This window comes from Rosa chinensis, chromosome 7 (genome assembly GCF_002994745.2).
Source record: "Rosa chinensis cultivar Old Blush chromosome 7, RchiOBHm-V2, whole genome shotgun sequence".
Lineage (NCBI taxonomy): Eukaryota > Viridiplantae > Streptophyta > Magnoliopsida > Rosales > Rosaceae > Rosa > Rosa chinensis.
The window spans coordinates 64,522,789-64,548,936 of record NC_037094.1 but is presented as its reverse complement, the minus strand read 5'-3'; the positions used below and the strand labels follow the sequence as shown (position 1 = coordinate 64,548,936).

At 36.5% G+C, this 26,148-nt stretch overlaps 2 protein-coding genes across 2 annotated transcripts; both read left to right on the top strand.

The window, feature by feature from the left end:
* The first annotated feature begins 10,792 nt into the window (after positions 1-10,792).
* Positions 10,793-14,260, top strand: LOC112178803 (sugar transport protein 5). The gene is made up of 4 exons (XM_024317031.2): positions 10,793-11,079; positions 12,217-12,536; positions 12,839-13,471; positions 13,555-14,260. The coding sequence occupies exons 1-4, from the start codon at positions 10,944-10,946 to the stop codon at positions 13,999-14,001; spliced, it is 1,536 nt and encodes a 511-aa protein (XP_024172799.1). The 5' UTR covers positions 10,793-10,943; the 3' UTR covers positions 14,002-14,260.
* A 10,339-nt stretch (positions 14,261-24,599) lies between these two features.
* Positions 24,600-25,660, top strand: LOC112179916. The gene is made up of 2 exons (XM_024318405.2): positions 24,600-24,995; positions 25,143-25,660. Exons 1-2 carry the CDS (start codon positions 24,765-24,767, stop codon positions 25,548-25,550), a joined length of 639 nt encoding a protein of 212 aa, XP_024174173.1. The 5' UTR covers positions 24,600-24,764; the 3' UTR covers positions 25,551-25,660.
* The last annotated feature ends 488 nt before the right edge of the window (positions 25,661-26,148 follow it).

Genomic DNA, 26,148 nt, shown 5'->3' with positions numbered 1-26,148 from the left:
TATACATATAGTTGCCCATGCAATTAAGGCCTATGGTGGTGCAATTAAGGAAGGTTTCTGTAATAACCCGAAAATTAGTGTCAACTATAGAACACTATATTATTAACTATATTTGAAAAATCTTTGTTATTGAGCTCAAGACTCTCATCTATGTTATTTTTGTGATGCATGTCATTTTAGTACTAATTATTGTAATTTTTTTTTACTAAAGTTCTTTACTTATTAATTGGGTAAATGTGCATATGGATGTGTATGTGAACATACATACATATATATATATATATGCATATATATATATATATATTTAGCAAGTGGATTTATGCTTTCTTTCTTTTTATTTTTTTTTAATTTTATCTTATCATTTTAATCATTTAACCTAAATAGTAATTAGTCACTCACCTTATAATAATTAGCCACTTACTTATTTTATGCTTAATTCTAGCCTATTTAAGCATATGATCTGATCATACTTCTTACAAGCTTGAAGATCAAATGCAAAATTGATCAAACACTCCCTTAGTTGTAGAGAAAACTCAAGATTCCCACACAAATCCTTTTTCTCTTTAGAAGCTCCCTTTGTTTTTCTTAAAGAAGTCCAAGCTTGAATTCAAGACCAAAATCTTCACCTCACCCCTGAGTTTCTTAAGTAAGTACATGAATACATTTTTATGTTCTTTTGTCTTTAAGATTTATCAAACTACATAATCAATGATAAGATGGAAAAGGATCTGCTTTACTGCAAACCAGTATTTTCGTATATAACAAAATCTGTTTTGTCAAAACTAATTACAGTATTAAATTCCTCATCAAAAGTTCTTCAATTTAGGCTTTTGAATCACTAAAAAAGGTTAAGAAATGAAGAAGTTATGGCTAATCAAAGTTTTCAACTTTTAAACTTACTGGAAATCTCATACAGCCATCACAACTTCAAAAATTCATATCTCCCTCATTTCATATCCATTTTCTACAAACTTTATATCAATTTGAAGCTTAGGACCTCTACTTCTGATCTGGAAAGTTTGAGAAATAATGGTAATTTTACACTGTACGTAATTACTTAGACATCAAAGGACAGTATCAAAAATATCGGTTTCTGCACTGTTAAGGTTCTTCACCATTTCTGGACTATATCACTCTGATTTGGACTACATGACTTATTCCTTTGGATTCCTTGTGAAAAACCCTTTGAAATGATGTACTCATTTGACTAATTCGGACTTGTGATGGACAACATAACACATCTTGAAGTTTGATGACTCTAATTGGAGAAACATAAACATGGTTGATGAACTTCAATGAATTTGGACATAAGGACTGAAATACTAACTATAATATAATTTTGTTAAATTGTTTATAGTTACTTATTTAATGCTTCTGCTTTATTATTACCTATTTTACTTGATTTCAATTATGTATAAGCTTCTTTTTAATTATGTTGTTTGCTAGTGAATTTACTTATTTGTGATATACAATTATGTTATACATGTTTTCATATGAGATTATTCCTAAGTATATGTATCTATATGTGTGTGTACATATACATATATTTCGATCTATAATTCATAAAGATTGTATGTTGTGATTTTGATTATGTCTGAAAAATATAATTATGAAGCCGGGTGATTACAACAACCCCGTGCTTAAGTGAATTACTGGTAAATGTGCTTCGTGGTTGTGCTTCGTGGTTATGCTTCGTGGTTGTGCTTCGTGGAAGCTGTGGGCTCTAGTCCCTTCAGATAGTGCACTATTATACTCTTAGGAAGGGTGGTACTTTGAGTATACATACTTTGGAGAGTGGCCTTGGTATGCTGCGGCTTACCCGTGCTTTGGGATTATGGCCCTAGCACGTGGATTTATGATTTGATACCAGTCAACCTGGTTTTCCCGTGCTTTGGTATTATGGACCCTAGCACGTGGATTTATGATTTGATACCAGTCAACCTGGTTTTCCCGTGTTTTGGTATTATGGACCCTAACACGTGGATCTGTGATTTGTTACCAGTTAATCTGAAAATTCACTAAAAAGAGAATTGTACTTACGTTATTTTGATCAAATATCTATCTATGATATATTTTGATTATGTGAAGGTGTTTGTGAAAAGAAAATCAAGCATGTGTTGCTTTAATGTTATTTCCCATATTAATGATGCAATATTTGTTGGTTGTGATCAATATTTTGATTATGTGAAGGTGTTTGTGAAAAGAAAATCAAGCATGTGTTGCTTTAATGTTATTTCACATATTAATGATGCAATATTTGTTGGTTGTGATCAATATTTTGAATATGTGAAGGTGTTAGTAAAAAGAGAATCAAGCATGTATTGCTTTAAGATTATTTCACATATTAATACTACAATATTTGTTGGTTTGATAAGAAGATGTGACTTTGTGATTTATTACCAAACCATTCACATGAATGAATATATTTGTATATATGTGTGTGTGTATTGTGTGTATATATATACATATTTAAGAATTCGTATGAACATATAAATGGTTCTTGGTACATTTTACTTGGTTGTTTAGTTTTGATTTCTTATAAGACACATTAATATAAGAATGTAAGTTGTGTTCTTACTGGGCTCGTGTTGCTCATGATGCTACACCTTCTTGTTTTCAGGTATTGAGTAGATGCTTGGGGAAACGGGATGAACCTATGTCACACCCCGAATTTTGAAATAAGGATTCAAATCCGGAACATGACTAATAACAATACAAATAACGTTCTGAATTTTTCTCTCAGAAACAACCACACCTTACACCTCTTAATATTACATAAACCAAATCCTCAAGCTACTTATTACAGCACACTCTCACCAAATCAAATTGTAAGCTCAAATGAGTATAATTCTCCTCACAAAAAAACAAATGCTGTAAATCTAACACTAATACTCTAAACCGCACGATCACTGCCCTGATTCTCCTGACCTGTGAGATTACCCGCTACACAATTTGAATAGTGTACCGGGATTGCAACAACACAAAACCCGGTAAGTTTTTTGCAAAGCTTGTGAGTAAACAAGAAAGAACTGTTGATTTATTTAATTACAATTATTATAACTCAAGTAAACAATCAACACACTCACAAGATAACTCCAAAAATCATATAAACATAAAAGTAGGTATTTTTCGATACTCTCTTTTAAAACTCAATCAGCAAATATTGCATCATTAATATGTGAAATAACATTAAAGCAATGCATGCTTGATTTTCTTTTTACCAACACCCTCACATATTCAAAATATATCATGGATAGATATTTGATCAATTTCACATATTTCAAATATATCATGGATAGATATTTGATCAATTTCACATAACACCTTCACATATTTCAAATATATCATGGATAGATATTTGATCAACATAACATAAGTCTTTTTAGTGAATTTTCAGATTAACTGGTATTAGATCATAAATCCACGTGTTAGGGTCCATAATACCAAAACACGGGAAAACCAGGTTGACTGGTATCAAATCATAAATCCACGTGCTAGGGCCATAATCCCAAAGCACGGGTAAGCCGCAGCATACCAGGGCCACCACCAAGGCATGTATACTCAAAGTAAGCACCCTTCCTAAGAGTATAATAGTGCACTATCTGAAGGGACTAGGGCCCACAGCTTAACAACCACGCAGCACCCCCACGAAGCATAACCACGAAGCACCACGAAGCACATTTACCAGTAATTCACTTAAGCACGGGGTTGTTGTAATCACCCGGCTTCATAATTATATTTTTCAGACATAATTAATTTCACAACATACAATCTTTATAAATTTTAGATTGTAAATATGCATATGTACACCCACATAAGAGACATATTATTTCAAGACAAATCTTTACTTCTTAAAATAATTTCCACATATTCACAATTTGGCATATGAAATAGCTTTCACACCACATGATCAACATTTCATTATTCAACAATTAAATGAGAGATTAATAGCTTGAATAATATCCAATCAATTCTCAATCATTTCATCATGCCAATCACACGCCAATCAACATATATATTTCACGTAAATATATATATATATATATATATATATATATATATATACGTAATCATCCGCTCAGGAATGACTACTAATACCAACTATAGTTCAAGTATAAAAACCGTGAAATTCATTTGTATAATAAAATCATTTTACTTACCTATGGACCGTAGTTGATCAAGTCCATATGATTTAAAACAAATATTTATTCCATAAATATTTTCACACAATTACCACAAAAATAAAGTAATTAAATTTATTCGGTTCGTAATATGAACCATGTGAGGTTTACTCACCTCTAATCCAGCTGCGTCTTCTAAAAAGTCGAATATATCAATATTCCGAACGCTCGTCAACTCAAACCGTCAAGTACCTAATCAAGTACGGTCTTTGCTTAGTAAACGAAACACGAAATAACCTTAAACGACGATCCAACGGTCGGATTCAAAAATAAAGGTGATCCAACGGTCGGATTCGAAAATAAAGACGATCCAACGGTCGGATCGAAATTATATGATGATCCAACGGTCGGATCCTCACGGATCGCCCTTAGGATCATCCTCCAAAATTATCACGAAGATCCAACGGTCGGATCTTCCTGAATCGTCCTTATAAACATCTCCACAAAATTTCATGAAAATCCGACGGTCGGATTCTCACGAATCGCCTTCCGAATCACTATTTCACAATTATACGAAGATCCAACGGTCGGATCTTCGCCCGTGACCACACAAAGTCATCGGGACAGTCATACGATCATCATATTAAAATTTGAAGTATAACCGATGGTCTGATCTTCACAGATCGTAAACCGAAGTTAAAACGTAAAAACGTTAAATAGTAACGTCAAAACGTAAATCCACTATTTATCAACTTTTTCTAAAATAATCATATAATATATCAAAACGCTCGTATGGATGCATAGATGAATAAACTGAAAACAGAACACAAAAATACGGCCGGACGCGCCGCCACGCGCCGCCACAAGCGGCGGTCAACGCCGGGCCAACCACCTCCGATGCAAAAGTCGTCAACTACAAACTTCTTCAAAATAAAAGGGTGATCAACTTTCATACCTGGAGCTAAGCGAGATTCGGTCTAGATCGCCCTAGATCAAGCTTTGAAGTTTGGATTAATCACGGCCGTCGATCACGTTTCCAGATTGAATCAGGGACGTCCAAACTTCAACTTGTGATCTTTCACTCCACACTCAAAATCGTCGAGCAAGGAGGATATGAGGATGATCAGGGGGAGGAGGACAACCCAAAACCGAGAGGATCGGCCCATGCAACGCCGGCACGACCAAGATCCGATCGGGTCGAAACGTAGGTTCGGAGGGGCTTCGATCCAGCTTTCGGAGCAGCGGCGGAGCAAAGCGACACCAGAGGGAGGCTGTACGTGCGGAGGCGAGTCCAGTGAGGGCCGGGTCCGGGGCCGGAGAAGGCCGGAGGGGGGAGAAATCCCCGGGTCGGGTCGGCGGGTCTGCCGGCCTGGGATGGGTCTCGAGCGAGAGAGAGAGAGAACGGGGGAGGGACTGAAGAGCAAAAACTAAATATTTTCGTCCTTAATGAAAAATCAGAATTTTTCCCCTATTTATAGAAAATTTCCAAATTTCAAATATTCATAACTTATTCATACGAACTCCGAATATTGCGTTCCACATATGCACGCGATCGTATCGACGAGCTCTACAACTTTCATGAAGGAAATTTTCTCAAATTCGGTACGTATAAAAAGTCACTTTTTGAGACCCCCCTAAATAACGTTCGATTTCGAAATAAAACCGTTCGAACTACTTCCACAACTTCTCCAAGCTTCGTACTCACTCCTAATACCGCGAAATCAATTATAAAAATCCACGGAATTTAATTTGGATTTTTCGGGGTATTACAACCTACTAGATAAAATAATATTTTTCTACTACTATTTCTAGTGAATACCTGTACTGATTCGAATTTTGCTTAACTTTGGTTTTGTAAATATATTACCGATATTTGTTTTCTAATAAAAGTACTATTCAAACATGTATATAATTTGTTTTACTTCCTGTTGATTTATTCAAGAAGAAAATTTTATTTGTTTTGACTCACGTCACAAATTCACGAGCCATATTTCAGTACAATATTGGCCTTGGATTTGGGGGCGTGATAGTTTCCCATGCAATTGAACATGGCAATGTGCTTCTCTTCCTATATTCAAGAGTACTCATGCAAGTAAGTCCTATGGTGGGCCCATGTCATGCAAGCAATCAAGTCTCCCATGCAAATAAGGATTCATGGACGTGGTACAATTCAAGAAGCATGTAATCATGCTTAATTGCAATAAACAAGGCTTTCTGATTGCATGCCACTATGCTACGGAGTCTTAACGGAGCTATATTAAGATGGGCATATCCAACAGATTCGCATCCAAACTATTAAGAGTTTTGATTTTAGTCAAAGGCCAATAACCGTGGCCTAAAATATAGTATTTCATTCCTATTTGGAAGGAGAATCAACAAGTAGCCTATATTAGGGCTGGCCTGAGTCGGTTCTACGGTTTTAAATCCAGAACCCGGAACCGGAACCGAGAAGAGATAATCGGTTCGGGTATGTTGATTTTTGTATCAAGAACCGAACCAACCATTCTCGGGTCGGTTCCTCGGTTTTTCAGTTCCAGACTCAGTTCGGTTTCACACTCGGTTTCTCGGTTTTTCGGTTCCAAGATCAGTTCGGTTCCACTATCAGTTCCTCGGTTTTTCCATATAGACAAACTGTTTTTCAGCCTTTTCTAGTCTCCAGCTTCTAGTTTTCCTGATTTCCATACATACATTCAAATGATTCAATATTGCAAATATCATTCACTCATAAAACTCAACATTATCTACAATCTACATATTCAACAATCAACATCAACATAACAAATTAGAAATTCAAAGTCTCCTACTGAAACAAACCTAAAATTGAAATAGTTCAACATCAACATCAACAATCAACATCAAACTGAGCAATTCAAAGTCTCAAACTACCGCGGGGTTGTTGCTTACAAGCACAATGTCATTGCAAGCGGATAGTTCGTCACTGGAAGCAGATGGGTTAGAGGAGCTAGCAGATGTTGCGGACATGGAAGTAGATTTCAAAGGCAGCAAGCTGTAAGCATATGTACAACCTCAATATTTCCTGGCCTAAAATGAAGACGACAAGCAATTCTGTTTAGCAATATTTCATAGCCTCAAAACAGATGCAAATATCTTTTTTTTCATTAACAGTTAACAAAGCACAAAACTGAGCAAAACAGAGCAACAGAGCACTAGTAGTAGTAGCAGTAGGTTCTTCTATCATCTATACCACAACAGAGCACTCAAAAGAAAACCCATTTACCAGTTCACCTCAAATGCATAGTAAATACAAAAATGCCCAGTTCGCAATTCTCAAACCATCAATGCCACACAGTCCAATCAATCCCACATAAAATGAATATCAAATTCTATACAATTTGAGAAGACCAGAAATGGATAGAGAGAAAACTACCTTTAAAAACAAACTATATAAGGTCTTGCAAAGAATACAAACTATATAAGCAACATATATAATTAAAAGGACATAGAATTAATAAAGATAAATAATCAAATACTGTGAACCTGATATGGATCTCACAGATATTTACTGATATGAATTTTAGGGCTTAGTGGTAGGGAGAATCATGAAAAGGTGCATATATGGACTTTGATTCCTCATGACTCCCTCATGATTTCTAGCTCGTGATGCATATCCCCCAAATGCATATCATATTACATCCCTACCCACCACAATTATTATATGATCTTTGTGAATTATCAAAGTACCAACCATGACCAAGTAATTGCCTAATCAAATCGAATAAATGGGTTGCCAAATTAACCACATAGGATTCCAAATTCAACCAAGTAAACAAAATCCAGTAAGCAAAAACCATCAAAAATTGAAACCTTGAAACAAACAAGAACAAAGTTTGAATTTTTATACCACAAATCTTGATGGGTGCTTCAAGCTCTAACAAATTGGGTTGTTGCAAGAAGATATCTTTAGAGGCAGAGCAGAGTTGTCGGATCTCGGACTCCGATAGCTGCACGCCTGCACCTGCTTTCTGGGTCAGCCTCGGACTTCAAGAAGACGGCTGAAGATGTCATCAATAACCGATTGGTCCATTAGTCAAACGCCTGAAGTCAACGACTATGGAAAATAATTGAAAGACTGAAACTTGAAGAGAGAAGAAGAAGAAGAAGATGAAGGAGAAGGATAAGAGAGGGAGTGAAAGAAAAGCATGAGACTGGGGTCCAGACTTACATTGATGGAGGTCGAAGACGGGGCTGCATCAACCAAATCGCAGATGGCTAACAGCCCAACACAAATCGAAGACGCAATGGTCTTACTCATCGGGGCTGCATCCGATCTTTGAGGGCGATCGTCTTGCTCGTCTGGGTTAGAGAATGGAGAGTTGGATACACAGAAAGTGAGGCAGTGAGTGATAGAGACTAGAGAGAACTAGAGAAATTTTAGGGTTTTGATCGAATGGATAGGAGTTAGTCAGATTAGATGTTGGCGCCGGATCAAATGAGAATGAGTCTATTTTACAGAAATGAGCTCGGCCCTAATATCCACTTATACACTGACATCTGTATTTCGGTTCCAAAGGGGTTTTAAAAATAAGAACCGGAACCAAACCGATAAGACTTCATCAGGAACCGAACCGAGAAAAATGTAAATACATATGCCCTAAAACAGAACCGAACCGAACCGGGTTTTTCGGTGCGGTTCGGTGCGGTTCCTTCGGTTTTACGATTCGCCAGGCCAGCCCTAGCCTATATATAGAGGCTAAAACGGAACAACAAAAAACACAACTCTTCAATCAACTAATCTCAACGATTATCAAAGTCTCTCCGGAGCAAACCTACGTGCAACCCAGCGAAGCTAAAGATACGCTTTAGCAAACCCGTGCTTTCTCCAAACTTCCCAGTGATTGCTCTGCTCAACCTACAATGTTGAGTATCGATTCGGTGACGCGAAGAGATCACAACCAAAACCCTTACCCGTAAGGCAAGAAGTCATTTTCCGGAAGGCAGAGAAAAGAACCTTGTGACGAGGTTGGTGCTCTCCTCGTTCACATCGTTTGATCAAGAAGTCAGGTCAAAGGATTCTCCGACGACTGCACCCCACGGTGCTGGCACGCCTGCACACACGCTTAAAAGAGACAGTTTGCACCCATACTGGTTTTGGAGCCAAACAATAGTTAAATAGGCTTACTTTAAATAAATGAGCATGGCATATCAAATGAATGATCCTATCCTATATATCACCTTGGTATGTTAATCATAACTTCTTGTCTATCTGTAGATTGTAGCAAAATAATATGTAATGGTCAATCATTTTGATCTAATAATGGAAATCTCTATAATGTTTATTAAAAGAAATCGATAAAAAAAAACCTCACCCATAATAAAAGCCCTAAACTGCCATACTAAAAAAAGAGTTATAAACTATATATCCTAGTGGAAGCCATCTCATTTCCCATATGGAAATTTTGAAATCCTTGTACACTACCTGGAAGTGAAGGGAAGGGAAGGGAAGGTGCACGTTTTGTTTTGTTTCATGCACGACTCACCTACTCCCTCAATTAGCTCCCTCTATTCTAGTACTGTTTAGTCTGTTTTAGGTCGACTGTTAGCTTAAACAATAAAAAAATTCCTGGATTTAATATATAAATTCGAATACATTAATTTTGTTTTTCGATAACGTAGCAGACAAACATAGAAGAAGTTAAAAAACACTCCGAAAATATCTCATAGAATGTAAAAGTCAACAATACGACCTCTACTTAATTTTCATTTTTTTGATTCCATAGCCTGCATAGAATTACAATCAATTGGCACAACATGGAGTATATATCTTTGTGTTATATAATAAGTTAAATTAGATCCATTGGAGCTTAAAGAAGTAGATTCCAATTGCTATCCATGTGCCAATTAATGAATATTAATGTATGAAGTAACAATTCAAAAAGAACAAATCAAAATTTGTGAAAGAATATGCCATTTTATGTGTTATATATTAAGTTAAATTAGATCCATTGGAGCTTAAAGAAGTAGATTCCAATTGCTATCCATGTGCCAATTAATGAATATTAATGTATGAAGTTACAATTCAAAAAGAACAAATCAAAATTTGTGAAAGAATATGGGCAAGTCATCGATCAATTATTATTGTTATATATTATTATTTTTCCTGGAAGCAAGTGATCGATTTATATACATGGATATTACCTTATCAATTTACCTATAACATGTTTCCTCTAGCAAAAAGATTTTGTACTGTTTAAAAGTTTAGCCGAACTCCATACTTTTTCATTTAAAACATCAGCTGAAAAGATTTCATTACAATTTTTCTAAACAAAAGGAGTAATTTTGGGGAGAGCTTTCCTATTACCAGAAAAAGCTAGAGTTCCATTACATTCTCATAGGAATTAATTTCTGACCTAGATAATAGGACAAAGATGCACTAGCATTAATATGTAAGTGGGGAAATTTTAAAGCAGAAACTTGTTAATAAAAGAAACGTAACGTCTACTGCTGTTGGTTATCCATTTGGTTCAGATATTGCTTATTGAGTGATGAGTATGTCTAACAATTAGACCCAAGCACTAAGCAAAAAACGCAAATGCATCTTTTCTAATTTGGTGTTTGATACTTTAATAAGAATTAGGTATATATATATATATATATATATATATATATATATATATATATATATATGTAGTTCTGTACACGCCCTGTTTACTGGTAGGTTTCTTTTGTGGGAAGCGTGTAATGGACAAATTCACCTACAAATTCACCTCAACTCGACTCCACCAAATTCAGTTGTAGTATGCCTTTGGGTTCAGAGAAAGACTGAGAGAGAGACCAGGAAATCGAGAGAACAGAGCGCGGGAAATGGCCGGGGGAGGTTTCGCCGTTGTCGGTCCGGTCACCGGCATCAACAACGGAAGGATAACGCTGTCAGTGGTGATCACCTGCATCGTCGCTGCGTCTTGCGGTCTCATATTTGGCTACGACATCGGAATTTCAGGTGCGTTTTTGTTTTAGATGATTTAATCAGCGAGGTTGGTTTCTATAATTCCAACGTTCGAATTGAATTAGCTGGGAGTTGTCGTACGTTACCGTCTGTATATAGTAGTACCAAACACCAGAATCCAAAAACTAAAAATTAAACAAGAAAAAGAAGGAGGAGGAGGCGGTGCCGCGGTGGTGGTGGTGGTTCCATACTTCCGGTTAGCGATCGATGGATTTCTATCTCCAGAATATATTTCATTGATTATTGTAACTGTTTAGCTGAAATATTAAACTTTGCCTTTTTTCTTTTTCTTTTTTTTTGAGAGAAAAACTTTGCCTTTTGAGGAAATGAAGATGAGCACTGTTAGCTGGGTATCAAAATTCAGTTTCCTGCTCAGGCTGTCTACTAGTCTAGTCTAATGGTCTAATGCAATATCTTTTGGTAGTGCATGGCCAGTTGTTAGTTTGTGATTGGGACAAGTTTACGTTATTTGTATTTTATATGGCCTTCAGACAAAAAGAAAAAGTGTTATATATGGCCACCCGGGTCTTTAGTCTTTGGCAGATGGGGGTTTGGTTAGATTTGATTGATTTTCCAACACCCTATTCCTATTATCATCATAAAAAATGCAAAATCAAGTGCCAAAAGACATGTCCACAAAATGACAAGCTGAACTATAGGGCTGTACATTGGACTGTTAGGTTGTCATATGATTTTTCACGAATCATCCAAAAAAACCATCACTCATTGCTATCTTAAGTAAGAAAAATGGAAAAATGACAGTGGTGTAACACTTGTTTAATTATATTTTATACTTGCATAACAAACAGAAATTGATACGAGAATGCTGTTTTTATTATTTAAAAAAAAATTATATTTAGAAAAATAATATGTACACATTTCATTAGATAAGGTATATCAATCAACTGATCAATAATCATCGTGAAGAGCTCTATTTATCAAGCATATTCTCTAGCCTATTGTCCTAGCATTGGCGATATTGTTCTTATAATTTACATTTCAATTTACTCTAAATTTTATTTCTTTATTATAAATCAAAAGCTGCTATATTTAGTAAATATATAAACTCAGAAAATAGATGGCGCTACTATTGATAGCGAGATTAACCATGATCATCTACAATCTTCACAGGAGGTGTGACCACAATGCCACCATTCCTTCGAAAATTCTTTCCATCCATACTGAGGAAGGAATCAGAGACCAAACCAAACATTTACTGCGTGTATGATAGTCAGCTTTTAACATTATTCACTTCCTCACTCTACTTAGCCGGTTTGGCTGCATCGCTTGTAGCGAGCCGTCTCACTAAGATTCTAGGCCGGAGGAACATCATGCTCTTGGGTGGTTCTACTTTCCTCGTTGGGGCTGCTTTAAACGGTGGAGCTGTTAATATTGCCATGCTGATCTTGGGTCGTATCTTGCTCGGGTTTGGAGTTGGTTTCACTAACCAAGTAAGTCTAGCTACAAACCTGCAATCTCTGTCATTATAAAGGATATCAAATGCATGTACCTGCCTTGGTTAATTATTCGCTGCACCCTAACTTTTCGTTGGATACACCCGAACTATTTTCCGGCCATCCGCATTCTCAGCACCCCCCATTATTGCACTTGAAAATAGTTTTACATGTTGCAGTTAAAATTCTAGATAACAATTACAGTAATATTTCGATCAATAGAGATTCAAATTGTATAACACAGATAAAAAAACTAGTTGCTTTCTCCATTTAGTTACTATTAATGCTACGGTGTACAGTCTGCTCCCATCTACCTCTCCGAAGTCGCGCCACCAAAATGGCGCGGAGCCTTCAATACTGGCTTCCAGTTCTTCATCGGAATCGGCGTCCTGGCCGCCAACTGCATAAACTACGCCACCTCCAAGCACGAACACGGCTGGCGTTTCTCCCTTGGCCTCGCCATTGTCCCGGCTGCCATAATGACCTTTGGTGCCGTCTTCATTTCGGACTCCCCCTCGAGCCTAGTCGAACGCAACAAGCTCGAGCAAGCCAAGAAAGCTCTAATCCACATACGAGGCAAAGACACAGACATCGAACCAGAGCTGGCGCTTCTCATTAAAAATAGTGAAATTGCCAAAGCTATCAATGAGGAGCCATTTATGATTATATTTCAGAGGCAGTACAGGCCTCAACTTGTGATTGGAATGATTGCCATTCCGTTTTTTCAGCAGGTGACTGGGATCAACATCATTGCTTTTTACGCGCCTGTGCTGTTTCAATCAGTCGGTTTTGGAAACGATTCCGCTCTAATTGCAGCCATCATACTCGGAATGGTTAATCTTGTTTCGATTCTTGTGTCTTCTTATGCGGTTGATCGGTATGGGAGGAGGATTTTGTTTCTGCAAGGTGGTATCCAAATGTTCATTACTCAGGTACGTAGGCATATGTAATTTTCATTTCTAATATTTTTAGCCATTTTGAACCAGAATGTATAAATTGGTCTTTTTGTGCATAGGTTGGGGTGGCTATTGTTCTAGCACTTACAACAGGTACTGACGGCACCAAGCATATTACAAAGGGCTATGCCATACTAGTCCTAGTGTTGATGTGTTTCTATGCTGCCGGTTTTGGTTGGTCATGGGGTCCTTTGAGTTGGCTCGTACCAAGTGAGATATACCCCCTGAAGATTCGACCCATAGGCCAGAGCATGGGGGTTGGTATGAACTTTGCAACCACATTTGTGTTGTCCCAAACCTTCTTGTCAATGTTGTGCCATTTCAAATATGGGACATTCCTGTTCTATGGAGGTTGGATATTCGCCATGACCATTTTTGTTGCACTGTTCTTGCCGGAGACTAAAGGGATACCACTGGACTTGGTGCATACAGTGTGGGAGAAGCACTGGTATTGGCGTCGGTTTGTTCAGAGTAAACCCGAGGACACTATTAATCATGACGCTTAGTACTGCTTTCTAGATCCAAAATGATGCGGTAATGTACGTTTCATTAGTTCCACTGCATCTGTGACCTCATTTGGTGACTCTAGAAGTACGGCAACCTAGCTATCAGATTTACATTCTCAAGTAGTTGTACATTGATGTCGCAATTATATTACTACAATTATAAGCGTCCATGTGTGATGTATTTTCCAAGCTAGGTCACTATTGAACAAGGTTTTCGTGGATTATTCATCGAGTTTGCAATTACATTTTAAAACTGAAAGCAAACTTTCACTCATTAGATAACATTAGAGTTACATCATCTTTGGTTGCTAAAGCATGCCAACTCGAAAAAATAGCTTGCGTACACAATTTTCTGTGAAATTTATCCAAAGCATACGGAATATTTTTGTTCTTTGGTTTGTTTACTATAGCATGCAGAAATTAAGCAAGAATGACAAGAAAACAATCATGCGTCATCTATATGGGCTTTGCTCAAGGCGACCTTGTGTGCAATTCAACATGTGACGCAAAGCCGAAAGCAAGATCCGATTGCAAGAGATGACTATTGAAGTTGTGTTGTCGGAGTTACCAGAGACGACTATCGGAGTTGCATTGTCGGAGATGCGCAAAGTATAAATAAACGACAACAGAGCAATCACAAAGTGCAAAATATAAGCTTTTTTGTTGTTGAGTGGAAAAAAGTCAATATTTATTGACGATAGGAACAAAAACCATACCCACCTATCATGGGCGTGATAGAAAGATACATTACTTGAGTAATCCTACTATTAAAAGCGCAGGACCCATGCGTACAATTTGGTTGGAACTAGTTTGTTTTTGTCTGTTGGTTTTTTCTTTGGGTTTTTTTTGGGTCTTTTCCTTGTATGTAGTTTTTGTTTGAATAAAAATCTTTCCATCACCAAAAAAAAAAAAAAAAAAAAAAAAATTGGTTGGAACTCTTTAATTTGAAAAGAATGCCTTATAGAAAGAGCAGAAAACCATGGAAAACAAATCAAGTTTTGATGAGTGGTTAAGTAGGGTGGTTGGAGGAGGGAATTGAACAAGAGAGGTTTCTCCATGGATCGGTGATAGATCTTCGCAGCAATCCACTGCCTGCTGCCGATGGTCCCGAAAAGAACATAAATCCCCTATCGTCTCGTCGCCTCTTTCTTCTCTTGGCGTTGGCCCTACTTGAGAAGGACTGAAAACCAGACAAACCCGGCCCCAAAAAACTTCAGTTCTGGCTCATTCCAATCTTGACTTCTGGAAAGCTGGGTCTGAGACTGACCCAAAAACTTGAGCCCGGTTCGGGTTCTGAAAATTATGGACAATGCCCGACCCTAGTATATGCAGATCCTAAATGCCCAACCCTAATATACACTATCCATTCTCATATTCATGAATAACCAAAACAACAACTAATTGGCACCGTTAGTTACTCTAATAGTAAAGCTCTAGCTCCGCCTGACCAATACCAGACACTACTCTGAAAATTAGAAAAGCACCTTTGAGATCGATGCTCGTTTAATCCGTAAACAAAGGGACCTTGGCATTGCCACCAAACTACCTACAGAGGATTATTTCATAGTCCCAATTAGCGATGAGATGCCAACAAGCAATTAAAAAAATTCGTTCAATTTATCGGCACCACAACATTGAAAGTAAAACTGTAGTCGACTAGTCGCAACTCAAAAAGCTCGACGAGTGACATCCCAAGTTAGGGCTCTGGTTTAGATCAAGGAAGAGAATTGGGCGTGGCATGCTAAAAACAATGACATCATGTTAAAGAGACTCCACTGAGTGAAAGAGTTTGGTTCTCATGAAGAAACAGCGTTACTAATCTACTTACACAATTTTAATTTTTTATACCCACCCTACCTATCTTATGATACCGGTGAAATTTAAACATATAAGCTCTAATTTATTACTTGTACTAAATAAACAACAAACCACAGCGCATCGGGGCTTATATAGTTCATCAAACGGTTAAAGATTTCAAAAAAAAAAAAAAAATTATCTCCAAGGAGCAAGTCTTATCAGCCATATTTATAGCAGCAATAAATATTGAAGCTTCTTCTCTGCTTTATTAAAGAAAGAAGAAACCTGAAGTCACTCCTAAAGATAGTAAGACGTCAATGAAAGGGCCTCGCTCAATCAAGTAAGAAGGATAAGAGTTTACTCTAAAAAGTAAAAATGAAAGATAAGAAGTTGAGTACAGAAAGAGTTAATGAATACAATGGCACCAGCAACCATCAGACTATCCACTGAACTTTCTCAGGTTACTGATGATCGATCGAAGTCTGCTCAGAAATGTGGGGCCTTTATTTAATAGAGTAGAAATGAAATTTCATACCAACTTTATAAGGGTTATTATCACAAATAGTACCTGAACTATACCTCAATATTATTGATGGTACCTAAACTTCAATTTTGATCACAACCAGTACCCGAACTTTTCGATTTCATTTTAAATGGTACCTACAGCCACCTCCGATCACTATTCTGACTAAAAACGACATGGGAGGCGATCATAGTGATGATTTTTGATGATTTCGAGGGTTGCGATCATATATAGTGATGATTTTTTTGTAATAGACTTGCCTTGAACTTATTTTTTTATTTTTTGTTTTTTTTTAGATTTGGCTTTTTTGGCCGGAATAGTGATCGAAAGTGGCCTTAGGTACCATTTAAAATGAAATCGAAAAGTTCAGGTACTGGTTGTGATCAAAATTGAAGTTCAGGTACCATCGATAAAATAGAGGATAAATTCAAGTACCATTTGTGATAATAACCCACTTTATAACTAGGAAACCTCCATGTCACATATATATACAGAGTACGTATACCTGTACACACATATATATTTCTATATGTATAATACTTACGGCTGAGATCGACTTAAACATTAAAAAATTTGAGTCATAACATACATGTATACGAATAAAATTGCTTGTTATTTATGAGGCTTTATAGTTTATATAGTAATGGATAAAGTTTTCCCAGTATAACAATAAAGAGTAGAGCTATAAACCGGAATTAAGGATGAAGCGCTCTTTGATATCGTTAAGTTGGTAAGAAGATACGGGAAGGGTTGAGGATATATGTATGTTGCATATGTAGAAAATAAACTTGAGTACTTTGGAATATTCAAACATGATTGTTATGCTTTAGAAAGTGAGGGTCTATATTGACATTAAAACTTAGGCCAATATAAATGCAAGCCATGATTAAATTTGTAGATGATGAGTATTGGTAGTACGTGTGAGAATCAATATGATTGCTGTCAGAAACACTTGAATAGTACAACAAATCGGTCGATAAGACAACAAAAAGTCAAAAACATCAATCTCAGATTCTCTACAAACTAGCAAATGCAAAGGGCTCACATAAGATTAAAAGCAAAAGTGATACTAACCTTACATCACCAAAACTGAACACAGTTTATAGCCAAACCCACACGACCCAAAACCAAAAGCTCTTAAATAACATATGAACTTAAGTAGGACTATTGGCCACAAATTGAAGCAACATCGATTATGGTAGAACCCACATTATCTAACAAAGAAGAAATTGCAAAACAAGAGGCGGACTAGTGAAAGACTTGGTATTCAACTGTTCACAAATTGTGGATAGTAGGGAATGAAATGAACTAATGAACTCCATCTAAATCCACAAAATTGGGGATATGACGTAGATGGCTAAAAGCACCGGAGAATCTCACAGAAATCCTTTGCATTAGTGATAACAAAGAATTTTAAGTACGATTTTGAGTGAAGGATTAGACCAATGAATGAGCTAGAAAAAAGGAGATGGGATAATGAGATCTGAGCATGACACAGATTAATTCCCTATAATGGACCATGGTGAGTAACAACTAACAAAGACGACTAAACAGGAAAGAGAAAAGAAAAAGAAAGGAAAATGGGAGAGGAGAATGAGAGACCTTTCTTCTACCTTCTACCACCTTATTTGAGGTGGCCGGTGACTAGGGTTTTTTACTTATTTAATTTGATTATTTAAACCAAATCTCTTTCGTTTCAGCCAAAAAAAAAAAAAAACAAAACAAAAAAACAAACAAATTTCTCATTGTAATGAACGTGGTGATTCTTTTGGTATTAGTCCTAATTAAGCCCTTGAAATTGTATTAAGATTTAAGGCCGGGATCACTTTGTATGTGCAGATTATGTAATAATTATAAGACCAGGTTTAGTTTCTGATTTGAGGACTTCATTTTATACTCCTCCCTCTAAACCAGAAAAGGATACACATACACACGTCTATACATACCTTCTCTTAACTTATTCTCATCACATCATTATTTCATTATTGTAGCTCAAATATCTTTGCCGCATATTATCAAGGAATTCAAAAAATAGACAAATACTATTTTCAATTTATGAACAGATATTTGACTAAATACTATATATGATGATCGGGAATTTCAATTAAATAGATATTTTTCAAAGAACAACCCGTGAATAATGATTTTCAGAAGCTATTTTTTTCGTCACAACACCACATCAAAAGGCCGGGTTAATATAAAAAAGAGATGTACAACTTATGAAGCGAATTACGAAGGCTGCTAGAATGCACAAATCTGGATTTCAGCTTTTTCAGTGAATAGTTCTCGTCAAATATCAACCTAGCGTCCTATATTCTTACGTGAACCATCATTTGGTAAGCAACTCTTGATACTTCTTCGTATATATTACAGTTTTTGAAATAGAACTCTCATAGACTAGCAAGCTAGATAGTACCCTCTTCCATTTCCTGCTTATAAATGCAAGCACACATATACAGCTTTCGGTTGAAAACCTTATGATGCCCGCGAGCACTATATAGTCCTGTGCATGCACTCAACGGCTAACAGATTCTTCTTTAATTAATTCTATCTAAAAACGACTGAAAGTGATCAATTTCACAGGCTGCTTTCTAGGCCATATATGTTGTCATCCCCTACCTCCTCCATTTCATATCGAAACCTTTTATTAATAAAAATATTAATTATAAATATCAAGGGTTAAGATCGTCTTATAAGTGTTGGATCATTTACACCGTCGGTGCATAGAATAATTTCCATAATCGGGACATTGACGTGCATCACAATCATAAAGAACATGCATGCCCTTCTCAACAGTGTTATATATCGATCATGCACCTTCCATATATTAATTCTACTTGGCCCCCAAATCACTAGTATTAAATTAGGCAAACACTACTTGCACAAATCTTAACTTATTTCCAAAACAGTGTTGGTAGCTAGGCATGAGGGTAAAGGTTATCAACTCCGAGAGCTTAGCCCGAATTAGTCTTCGTCATTTCAAAATCAGATGGCAATAGGTAGAAAACCTAATTATCATATATTTTCATTTAAAGCTTAGAATTTCCAATATATTTGAAGTTCAATGTTTGCATCGAAACTAAAGACTAGTTAACGTAGATTTTGGTGCATGCATTATTTCGTAATTAGGTAGTGCAGGTTGTTAAACATTGTAGTCAAGTATTAATGGAGCAAAATGGCCATTTTACGATTCAGAAGCTTTGTTTACATTAACCAGATAACATATGTATTGTCGGTCCAAAGCTCTTTGCTGCAGTTTAGTTGGATTGTCCTGCTAGTACGTACAGAAGAAATAAGTGCAGTTGATCGAATTGTGGATGAACAATTTTAAGAGATTTATGGACGTATAAGGTGGTAGCTGCTGACAGATCATAGTTATATAGAGGAAGTGATTGAAACCTTCATGAATAAATTTAGAGAGAGAGAGAGAGGGCAGACAGGGCTTGATCAGAAAAACAAGAACATAAATGAAGGGAAGAAGAGGTGGGTTGGGAGCATTTAACAGAAGGAAAGGGGTTGCTGGTGAGAGTGACGATGAAAGATGTTGAAGAAAGTGAGGGGGTTGTGTTTGATCGATCTTCAATGGTCATCCTTGATTTCTGCATTTAAGTGAATTCAAGATGAGTTAATGAAGGCAGGTGGATTCATACTTGAAAAACCCCCCACTCTTCTTCAAAGCCTTTAATACAATTTAATTGGGCCCCCTTTTAAGTTTCTCTTTTCTGTTTTATTTCTGCTTTTTTGGTGGCTTACTTTCCTAAATAGCCCTTTTGTTGGGAAACCCAAATTTTCGTTTACCTTGAGATTATTTGGACTTGTGTTTATGTTTAAAATTATATATATATATATATATATTATTAACATTGAAGATAGAAGAACAATAATGCTCTCCATCTCCCCTTTATTTCAAAAGAAGGAAAGAAAAAGAAACACATAAGAGGGGGGACGTCAAGCCTTATCCCACAAAAGCAAACGGAAAACGAAACTAAACCCAACTAACGAAAACAAAATTGGGAAGACCCAAATAATCTCTATAACATAACGATGAAACAAAATTTGGAGGGAAATTCCACCAAACCAAGTGTGCCGAAGAAAGGCCAAAATTTGCAAAAGCATCTGCAACCTGGTTTTCTTCCCGAAAAATGTGTGAGGAGTGGAAATGCATTTGAGAGATCTGGTGCAAACAATTACCCCATTCAACTCGCAATTGCCAAGGCACTAGTTGAGGAGATTTGAGTAAATTAAGAATCAAAGAAGAATCTACTTCTAATAAAGGGGAGATCTCTCCCTCTTCTATCTTCAATCATAATCAAAAAATAATAATAATAATAATTTTAAACATAAACACAAGTCCAAATAATCTCAAGGTAAACGAAAACTGGGTTTCCTAACAAAAGGGCAATTTAGGAAAGTAAGCCACCAAAAAAGCAGAAATAAAACAGAAAAGAATCAAAGATGTTTTGTTTAAAATTATATTGTCCGTGAGGTGTAATTAGAGGTTTGCGATTATATTTTAGGATTGGAACATGGAGAAACTTCCACAGATTAATTTTGAGGACAGTTTGGAATGAAGGTTTCTACTTAACCTAGCTAGTAAGCTGTTTGATAACCATGTACAGAACTCATTAAGTGAAATTAGGGAATGTCTCGTCTTCTCGCAATAGCTTTGAGTCTAATGTAAAGTATAAAAGTATTGTTGGTATACATGAAAAAAGAACTGCTTTAATAATAAGTAGGTTAAAAAACTTGTACAAGAAGTTATTATATTTGAAAATGCCCAATAGTCTTGGAGCCTCTAGCCTATTGCCACAAAAAGCTATTGGTTTTATTTCAAAACTTATCGAACACTCACACTCTTTCGTACTTACATTGTTATAGACATAATTACCAAATGCTAATCTATTTTACTTACTTCACAGCAAAACCTAGGTTTCTTTAAACTCACCGGAAAACCAAACTTAACCTAAAACAGGATAGTTTTCCACATATACACAAAACTTCTTCCAAAAGAATCAACAGAGGATCAAATAAAATTTGGTTTTCAATTTGGTAGCTACCTTACAAAATTGTCCTTAGTTTCAAGAACCCATTTTTCTTGTGTCCTAACTCTTTTTGACTAGTGGCAATAAACAGGCCTGGTATTTATGTCATTAGCAGTGTAGTCTATTTAGGGTCCCTCCCCAATTTATATAGGGTTGGTGAAATTTTGGTTAACTACACCTCTTCAAGTCTATACCATCCTTCACGCCCATGCTAGATCTTTTCCCCAAACAAAGGAACTTCACCCCCTATAAACTTACAAATTTTTTATCTGATGCTTGCAGTCCAATTGTGAGCCAAACTGGTACTGCTTTCTCAATATCACATGATTCACATTCACGGATGAACTTCAAGAAGCAAAGAGAAAAAGCAAAAAACACAGACAGCAATTGAATAAGGCCATGATCGAGCTAACTCAAACTTAAATGTATCATTTTTTATTTTCATTTTTTTATCTTCAAAAATATTTAAGGACAGAACTAGGGCACAGAACTATTAGGTACTTGTTCTCTTAAATTGGGATTCAACTGTCTACCCCCAGAGAAGTTGAACCAATAAAACCTCCTCTTTAATAAGGTAGAGGTACTACCACACTATAATTAAGGACTGGTGAAATCAATGAATCTTCCATGCATGAGTTAATATATGACTTATTAATATAAGTTGGTGAAATGTTTAATGGATATTGATTATAATGAACGATCTGTTGAGAATATATATATACATCTTAAATGAGAAAAATGGAACCTTGCTTATAAGTTTTTAAGCGTTTGGGCTACTCCATTCATTGCCAATTGGTTTTAGATATGAACCCCAGATTACTTTATCATGGTATCAGAGCGGGTTATCTCACGTGTGTATGCCTCTTGGCCACACGGGCTTCACGTCACTCAAAGTTGTCTACGTGTATGGCTTGAAAATTTGTCACACGTGCGGGGGCGTGTTGAGAATATATACATCCCAACCCCAAATTATTTTATCACGATCAACTGTCCTTTAATTCATAATGAATTTTACGTTCATCACACAACAATTACTTTATCACGATGGCGGTGGGTTCCCAGAGTGGGGCAGACCCCTCGCCTTCGGGTTTGAGGGTAGGACAAATTCTCTACATCGTCTACCTCCGAGGAGCTAATATCGCCTAATCCCTTATCCCAACCCCAAATTAATTTATCACGATCAACTGTCCTTTAATTCATAATGAATTTTACATTTATCACACAACAATTACTTTATCACGATGGCGGTGGGTTCCCAGAGTGGGGCAGACCCCTCGCCTTCGGTTTTGAGGGTGGGACAAGTTCTCTACATCGTCTGCCTCCGAGAACCTAATATCGCCTAATCCCTTATTCTTAAAAAAAAAAAAAAAAAAAACTTTATCACGATCAACTGTCCTTTAATTTAATTCATAATCTGGAATATCATCATGAATTTTATGTTAATCACACAACAATAGTACTTACTTTGATGGTTTATAGTTTATACTATAACAAATAGTAATAGGTTCCTCTATGGATTTAAATATGAAGATTTTGGGTTGATCTAAATGTTTATCACACAACAATAGTACTTACTTTGATGGTTTATAGTTTATACTATAACAAATAATAATAGGTTCCTCTATGGAGTTAAAGATGAAGATTTTGGGTTGATATAAATCTCTCTAATACATTTCCAATCGATTTAGAGAATTCTGAAACCCTAGTTGCAATTAATTTTAGCCACAGTTTTCTGCAAGTATCTAAATCTCTCTAGTGCATTTCAATGTAGAATTCGTCACATCACATTACAAGTCTAAACAGTGTCGTTTTAGACATAAATCTAACGTACATAAATACCAAAGATTTAGTATAAGAATTAACAGATGCATTTGATTACCTGTTGGTCCGAAATAAAAGAGGACTTGATCATGGGAGCAAACGGATAATTATGGGGCTTCAGTTGCAGGATATGCTTCAATGTCAAGAAAAACTAAATAATAATTAAAAAAGGACAGATATGGTTGAATTAATAGCCGATGGTGTTGAGAGCCTTAAAAGCAAAGTTAATTAGTTGCAGAGCTTAAATATTCATGGCTCATGGAATATGGTTATTGATGGTTGCTGATAGAGGGTGTTGGGAGCTTTAAAAGTTTTGTTGTTCTTTGAGTAAACCCAATTGTGGGAAGTGGGAGTTATTGTCTATGTATATATTTAAGATGATCCATTTAGACATTCAATTCAAGACCTTCCTTCTTCAACTGTATACAGACTCGAATCATTTATTGCCTCCTTATTTCACACACCCTCTTCAATTCAACACCTCCTTCCCCATCTCACCGCCTATCATAATAATAAGTACCGATATCACTTGGCACTTGGTGTACGTTCTTCGGCTTGATCTAACTATTGGCTATTCGGCTTTGCTTTTTTGGTGACTCCATAAAAGTACTCAACTCACTAAATTTGCTCATTCAATGATGCACCAGTACCCGTATGTATCGTGCTTGGTAAACAATTGAATCCGAAACCATTGCTAATCGATTATTTTTTATGTTGATCTTGTGCTCACCTTCAAAGTCACTTGGCTTTAGGTTGAGTACATTTCGAACTTATATAAATGCAGAAATCTAAAATGACGTAAAGTTATCGTGTATATCTGACTTGTGAAAGTGATTGAGGTCGATCGAGGGTGAACTCATATATGCGAATAAACGAAACACTACTAAATCACTTCGTAAATGAAATCATTGTGGGGTTTTAACGGATATGCATTTCGGATTTAGGGTTTATGCAGAAAATGACTCAAATTCATGAGTTCATCAAAAAGAGTTCTATTAAAATGAAATAGTTATTAACATAAGCACGAGAAAGATCGGTACCTGAAAGAGAAGCAGAAAGTCTGGAGTCAAATAAATTGGGTGAGGTTGTAATAGTAATGACTCACTTAATTTCTAGGACACGTACAGTCCATGGAGCCCAGTCCAAATTCACTGCTGAGATTGTATAGTTGGCTGAGTTGGGTGGCATCAGGATCAGGGGGGTTGGATATTAGATCAAGAAGTTGGTTACGATTTCACATCTTATTCTTTAATATTAGCAGAGCTGCTTAATTAATTGGCTTCGATCATACTTTGAACGGAGAGAGAAAAGAGAGAAGAGAGCTAGCTAGCCAACTTGGCATGCACGTCATGCATATATAGGTAGGCCAGGTTTGTTTTAGTTGTACCTTCAAATAAAGTTTGCCTCTATTAGATTCTCCCTTCAGTTATGACCAAATTCAATATTTATCACTCTAGAGCCTATATAACCACCCGTTTGAAAGTTATAGAACTCTAACTCTGTGTGAAAGAGCAAGACTATAGTTATCTCTGAGTTTTATTGAAGCTAGCTCCTCTGATTTCTCCTCTCTCTATCCATCTATGGTGTCTTTTCAAGCTCAACCCCTTTCACCAAACCAGAAGAAATCAATCCTAGACACAGAGATTTCATCCAAGAAGAGAAAGTGGGATGACCCTTTTCCCTTTGTGGAACAACTACTCGAAAAGCGTCCGAAACCAGCTGATCAAATCAGACCAAAGTCCTTTTTTGATGTTGAGCTCCACCTCGAGACTCCATTGCCTTTGGAGTGGCAACGATGCCTTGATATTCAGGTATGTACATATATCATTAATCTTATATACCGTTTTCTTTTGATCTTCTATTTTCGACTGTAAACGACCGAACCAATATGATCTTCTGTAATTGTACGCAATCTCCTAGTTTTTATCTAACTTTCGTCCATCTTTCGGCATCAACAGTCGGGCCAGATACACTTTTACAACACAAGGACACAGATGAAGACTTCAAGGGATCCAAGGAGGAGTACTCCTGAGCCACCAACAACTAATCACATGAGCTTAGACCTTGAGCTCAACCTGAGATGCGACTCCAAACCTCATTCAGACATATCAGCAAACAGCTTCGGGGAACTTTTCAAGAACAACTCATCAAGGTTGGGACTTGATCAACTTGATCATGACCAAGAGATGTTGGCAACTGTGTGCATGAGGTGTCACATGTTGGTCATGCTTTGCAAGTCTTCACCTGCATGCCCAAATTGCAAGTATATGCACACAACTGATCAGAGCCCCTCAACCCTATTCAAGCCAATGAGTCAAGGTCATGTAGCTTCATCATGTGCTAGTAAGATCAAAGCCTGGTATTAGTGAATTGAGGAAAATTAAGAAGCCAGGCTGATCGATCACCCTCTAGTAACACAAATTATGTAACTGTTAATTATGTATCTTAATTTTAAGCTAAAAGGGTCTTCTGCCGAGGAGGCTTTGGCTTTGTTCTAAGATAAAAGAGACAGGGACTGAGGGACTAACCTTAAGTAGATAGGGCAGCGATCACGGCACTCCAAATCGGTTTTTTATATTACTTAAGCACATAATGAAGTCTTATGTGACTGTAAGAAGCTAAAATTGGAGTGCTGTTGATCCCTACCATATGCATAATGTAAATACGGATGTGTATTATCCACTTGGATTTGTTTAAAGTTCGGGTGTCAGTAATCAGGAATTGGCTCTATAATCTCCCTCACTGGATCCGCCATATGCTAATTATAATAAATTTTTTATCTTCATTAATTTTTCATAATTAGTGTTATATTTCTACATTTATAGCTGATGAGTTTCAGCACACCTGCTCCAAAGCAAAGGCCATGTCTAGGGGAGGTCCACAGACATTACAGTCATAGGTATTCATCATCACATATTCACATTTATTATGGTTTGATGTCAAAACTGAAGATTTTTTTCCCCT